Source organism: Diabrotica virgifera, chromosome 5 (genome assembly GCF_917563875.1).
Source record: "Diabrotica virgifera virgifera chromosome 5, PGI_DIABVI_V3a".
Taxonomy (NCBI): domain Eukaryota; kingdom Metazoa; phylum Arthropoda; class Insecta; order Coleoptera; family Chrysomelidae; genus Diabrotica; species Diabrotica virgifera.
This window is the reverse complement of record NC_065447.1, coordinates 107,344,185-107,347,749: the sequence shown is the minus strand read 5'-3', so window position 1 is coordinate 107,347,749 and position 3,565 is coordinate 107,344,185. Positions and strand designations below refer to the sequence as shown.

At 30.4% G+C, this 3,565-nt stretch overlaps 1 protein-coding gene across 1 annotated transcript; it reads right to left on the bottom strand.

Annotated features, from left to right (window-relative positions):
- Positions 1-2,851: 2,851 nt before the first annotated feature.
- On the bottom strand, positions 2,852-3,232 carry LOC126885432 (uncharacterized). The gene has a single exon (XM_050652002.1). The coding sequence runs from the start codon at positions 3,230-3,232 to the stop codon at positions 2,852-2,854; it is 381 nt and encodes a 126-aa protein (XP_050507959.1).
- Positions 3,233-3,565: the final 333 nt, after the last annotated feature.

Sequence of the window (3,565 nt, the reverse complement as noted above, 5' to 3'; positions counted from 1 at the left end):
AAGCGCCGTTTTTCTAGTTCAGACAATATATTATAGACTAAGAGCTAGAGCCGAAAAATCATCGTCATAAGTAATATGGAGTTTGGCATGTGAAATGCGTCCATTGGATATTGATAATTCCTTATGATCCCTTTCATGCTGACACCTCATATCAGTGGATACAGGAAGTGGCAATAAGGGGTGAAAGGGGAAAATTAGTGCAATCACTAAAGGTTTTCACCTTCGATTACGTTGAACCTCCATCATTTTGCATGAAAATTGATGAGTATTTAGAGCATTTAGAGCAATCAAGAAACAAAAGTGACATAATGCCAACTTGCGCTTTTACCCTGGGGGGTTGATGGCACCCCTTCTAGGGGGTGAAATTTATTTTATTAAAAATAACCCCACAAATCGATAGAGGGACCAAATTTTGTAATATCAATTTATTAAAATAAATCAATACTTTTTGAGTTATTAATGATCAAAGATTTGAATTTTTCGTAAAAAAATGCTTGGTGTAAAGTGGTCTTTCATAAATAATTCAAAAACTAAGATTTATCAAAATAGTTATGATTATCAAAATTGAAGATATAAAAAAATTGAATAGATACCTTACTTGAAAAACCTTTTAGAAATTATTAAAAGTTATTGATTATACATTATAAGTGATTAAATGTATATTTTTTCGGCTAGTACTAAATCTAAGTACTAAAGATTAAATGACGGGAAAACGATGCATTTTATAAAATATACTTACTAAAAACTTGTCAAAGTACTCAAAAATACCTATCAAATGAGCTCCAGATGAAGTTGATAGCATCAAAACTAAGAAAGTTATGATGAAAATAAGAGAACCCTTTCGAATGTTTTAGGAAAAAGTGAAACATAAAACATACGCTATTTCCACATAAATTAAATTTTATAGTATGTTTGTGTACTTGGTTTCTTGACTAAGATAAGATAAGAGTCAAAAATCGTCGATTCAGAGTGCTGGACTGCGCTCCGTATTCTAAGTGAAAAATAAGATTGTTTTGCCTTCGCTTTGCAACTGAATAAAAATGGTATACATTTTTATTTTTATGTCACAAAATAGATTTCGAGAAAGCAAAAACCATCGCCACTGTCCGCTCCTTAAAATCGAGAATTATCCGTGAAGCCATCGAAATTGACAAACACCCTGACAGCCTAAGCACACGCGATGACGCTAAAAGACTGCCGGCAACATGGCGACCGCTGCTTCAGCGACTCCCCGCGCCAATTAGCTGCTATCTTTGCTCTATTACGTTTCTCTATATATTCTGCTTTGTTATTTTCATTTTAAAGGGTCATAATTTTTTATTATTTCAGTGCATATGCAGTCCATATATTGGATCATAAAATGTAGATTATCAGATACGATCTGTTCAATTCTTAGCTCTTAATGTTTATAAACAATTGAAATATGATTTATTAAAAAACAAATGCTAACGTGATTTCTATTGGTGATATAAAATTCTTTTTTTCTTTTATACGCTCTGAGCTTCGCTGGTGTCGCTCCTGGCGGATTACTAATTCAACTTTCACCGGTAATTTTTAAATTTATGATTTAATTGTTATCGCTTAATATTTACAACGCTAAAAAGTAATTAAATTGTAATAGATTTTTTTAAGATTTTGCTAATCATTTTGACGTTCTATTGATGAAATATTAATTTCTTACTTCGGATACTTTCACAATTATCGTGTAGATGGCGCTAAGATTACTAGATTAATTTATGATTACATATTACGGAACATTAAAAAAACGTAAATTCAGTATTTAAAACGTAAGTATATTTAAGGTAAAAATATATACCACATCTTTGACCAACTAATATTTTTTATAATTAATGTTTTTAATTTTAATTTTAAATTAATCACTTTGATATTTATGTCAAATTTCCGGTAAACGTTTACAGACTTGCCACTACTGGCGCTCGCGAATTTATAAATATCCCCTCTACGTACGAGCTCACAGCGTATAATGTGTATTTTTTCACCAGCTTTTCTGTGAGCCTACATTTAAGTCACATGAAATGTCAAAGTTATTCTTTTTGTTTTTAAGTAAAAAATCAGGGCATTTTCAAATGGTTTTTTAACAACAATTTTGATGAAATATTAAAATTTTTTTTAATACATACATCTTTAAACTAAAATCTCAAGTAATCGATTGCGATCTGCTAGATATCTCTAGAATCACTGTTAGGGCAAAACCAGCTGTTTAAACAACTGCTTTCTGGGATAAACAAATTGAATAACTTATAAACTATTTGGTCGATCTGGTTTAAATTTAGCTTACTTAAAAAACTCGTTAATAGACATAATCTAAAAGAGTTAAATTATAGGCCGTCAGGCAAAAAATAAAGTTATTAGTATTTATAAATTACTGCAAAAATAAGAGATTTTTGCAATTATATCGGTCAATTGTTTATATATTTCAATAAACATACCATCAAATTAAAGAACCTTTTAAGACCAACTACAACGTTTATTTAAAACATTTTTTTCTAAAATACACAAGAAACGTCTTATTTAAAAAACTGATTTTTCATTCTTTATAATTGTTTTAAAAAAAGCAAAGCAAAATCAGCTGTACGTCTTCACAGAATTATCATCAGTTATCCCTCATCTACCGTTTAGTTAGAACCATCAAAACCCTGTATAACATTTTTATGAACAACAATCAATGATTTTTTTTTACTATAAGAAATTTTGGATTTGAAAATCAATGATTTTTTACAGATTAACTGCGTTTTATTATAACGTTTTTTTTTTATTTAACATAGCTTTTTATGAACAACAGCTTGAAGCACAACAGTAAAACCATTTTAAATCGTAGCATTTAGTACAATTATAGAACTGGTGTTGCAGTTATTACATCCAGACAATTGACATTACTACTTCCGGTTTTGCATTTAGAAATAAACATCTCGTGACAACTTCCAGGTTTAACTTCACTGACATCTATAGTAATAGTAGCTCCTTCAACAAAACCATACCTTAGATCAGAATACTTTTGACCAGGACTTCCACACTTTGATAACCACTTTTCTACTTTGAAAGTAACAGGATGATCGGTCTTATTGTGGATTGCTACTTTATCGGCTTTGTGATTATCTTTAAGACAGCGAAATTCCTTATCACCGTTCCACCTCTCACAGTGTGTTGGTCTGGCATCTACTAAGGAGCACATTAAAACGAATGCTATCAACAGAAAACATTTTGCTGACATTCTGAAATTTTTAAAGTGCATAACTATCAAAAAATTTGAACTTTTATATTACTATTTATCGCTAGAATTAACATAGTCCTTCGTGGTAATGAATATTGTATCACTAAAATATACTTTTAATATGTAAAAATATAATCAAAAAATGAAAAGAAAAAAATGTAAATTAGCCCAGTAAATGACCGTTTTGGAGTAATTTTCTTAGTCGCTACGGATTTACGTGAAAATTTGGATTTAGGTTCCTCTGTATTACTAGGGGGTGGAAGCCACCCCTTCATAAACGATCGGAAATAAAACAGAAATAAAACGATCAACTTCCAGAAGAAGTAGCAGACA

What these genes read in the sequence shown, in the direction of transcription:
- LOC126885432 (XM_050652002.1), bottom strand. Translation starts at nt 3,232, where the DNA reads ATGTCAGCAAAATGTTTTCTGTTGATAGCATTCGTTTTAATGTGCTCC.